The sequence below is a fragment of the Myotis brandtii genome, unplaced genomic scaffold (genome assembly GCF_000412655.1).
Source record: "Myotis brandtii unplaced genomic scaffold, ASM41265v1 scaffold535, whole genome shotgun sequence".
Taxonomy (NCBI): domain Eukaryota; kingdom Metazoa; phylum Chordata; class Mammalia; order Chiroptera; family Vespertilionidae; genus Myotis; species Myotis brandtii.
In genome coordinates this window covers 1,527,165-1,528,952 of record NW_005369964.1, presented here as the reverse complement: position 1 = coordinate 1,528,952, position 1,788 = coordinate 1,527,165, and the positions used below count along the sequence as shown (strand labels likewise).

Below are 1,788 nucleotides of genomic sequence, written 5' to 3'. Positions count from 1 at the left end.
CGCCCGCCCCAGGCCCAGGATTTCTGATTTCTAAGGCTTTGGCCCCGCGGCTGGGGCATCCCTCCGGGCTCAAGTTGCAAGGGGGCGGGCCCGGCCGGAGGTGGAGTCTGCCGCCAAGTGAAGCCTCGGCTATAAATCGAGCTCCCTGCACAGCTCCAGCCAGATGCCGGGCCAGGCCGCCCCGCCGTTGTTGGGGGGAGAGGTTGGAGGGTCCCAGGGGGCTTGGGGGGCCGTGGCTACCATGCTCCGCTCCCTCTTGCTTCACGCCCTGAGGCTCTGCGCCCAGACCGCCTCGTGCCTCACACTCTTCCCGCGCTTCCTCTGCACGGCCTTCATGCTCTGGCTCCTCGACTTCCTGTGCATCCGCAAGCATTTTCTGGGCCGGAGGCGCCGGGGTCGGCCCGAACCTGAAGTAGAGCTCAACAGTGACGAGGAGGAGGTGCCCCCCGACGACCCGCCCATCTGCGTGTCCGACGACAACCGCCTGTGCACCATGGCGTCGCTGAAGGCGGTGTGGCACGGCCAAAAGCTGGATCTCTTCAAGCAGGCGCACGAGGGCGGCCCGGCGCCCAACTCCCAGGTGGTCCTGCCCGAAGGCTTCCAGTACCAGCACATCCTCGACTACGCGCGAGGGGACCGGCCGCTGGTGCTCAATTTCGGCAGCTGCACCTGACCACCGTTCATGGCGCGAATGAGCGCCTTCCGGCGCCTGGTCACCAAGTACCAGCGCCACGTGGACTTTCTCATCATCTACATCGAGGAGGCGCACCCCTCGGACGGCTGGGTCACCACTGACACCCCCTACATCATCCCACAGCACCGGAGCCTGGACGACCGGGTCAGCGCCGCGCGGGTTCTGCAGCAGGGGGTGCCCGGCTGCGCCCTGGTCCTCGACACCATGACCAACTCCAGCAGCTCAGCCTACGGCGCCTACTTTGAGCGGCTCTACGTCGTCCAGAGTGGCATCATCATGTACCAGGGCGGCCGCGGCCCTGACGGCTACCAGGTCTCGGAGCTGCGCACCTGGTTGGAGCGCTATGATGAGCAGCTGCACAGCGCTCTGCCCCGGCCAGTGTAGGCAGCCGAGGGGCCCTGGACTGAACTTGGAGGGCCCCGCCTTCGAGCCTTCGAAGCCCACGTGCACACAAGGTCCCAACCCAAGTCCGGTTTGGCGAGGGCCCAGTGACCAGCTGTGCTGAGCCACAGGTCGCAGGCTGGATCTGCACCCTCCGCCAGGCCACCTGAAGACTCCCCACCCCCCTCCTCTGCTTCTGTGACTGTCCCTGCCTGGCTGGATCTCAGGCCCCTTCTGAGTGTGGATGTGGTGCTACCCTTTGCTGCTGCCCCTGGACTTGTCCCACAGAGACCCCTGCTGTGTTCTCGCACCCCCTCCCCAGAGAAGAGGGCCAAGCCTTTGCCAGGGTCCGCGGCCTCTGCAAAGAGACTCCGGCCGTGTCCTGGCACCTGCGCGCAGCTGGGCTCAGCAGTGTGCACAGCCCACCCTGGTTGCCCGGCACCACACCTGCCGCTTGGGGAGGGGTGCCCGCTGTTTTGTGTCTGTTTCGTGTCCGTGAGGTGGGGGAGGGGGGTGGGCAGGGTTGTTTCCCCCCCTTAGTTGGGGTGCTCTGGAGCCCCGCTGCTGATGATGAGCTGCCTCTAACTGGTCTTGACCACGAGCTGCTTCTGAATTGCAGGGGGGCTCCCAGGGGCGCCTAAACCCAGCGGGGGGAAGAGCCCTGGGCTTCCGAGAGGAAACCGCCATAAAGCGGGTGGGAAACGGGGGTGGGG

General features: G+C 66.3%; 2 protein-coding genes across 2 annotated transcripts in view; one reads left to right on the top strand and one right to left on the bottom strand.

The window, feature by feature from the left end:
• The window catches only part of LOC102250059, a 3,573-nt gene extending 3,514 nt beyond the window's left edge, over window positions 1-59 (bottom strand). The window contains exon 1 of the mRNA XM_005877890.1: window positions 38-59. Coding sequence (XP_005877952.1) covers window positions 38-59 — 22 coding nt within the window. The remainder of the gene's footprint in view (window positions 1-37) is intronic.
• DIO3 (deiodinase, iodothyronine, type III) lies at window positions 7-1,754 on the top strand. Its single transcript, XM_005877870.2, has one exon. The coding sequence runs from the start codon at window positions 164-166 to the stop codon at window positions 1,076-1,078; it is 915 nt and encodes a 304-aa protein (XP_005877932.2). The 5' UTR covers window positions 7-163; the 3' UTR covers window positions 1,079-1,754.
• Window positions 1,755-1,788: the final 34 nt, after the last annotated feature.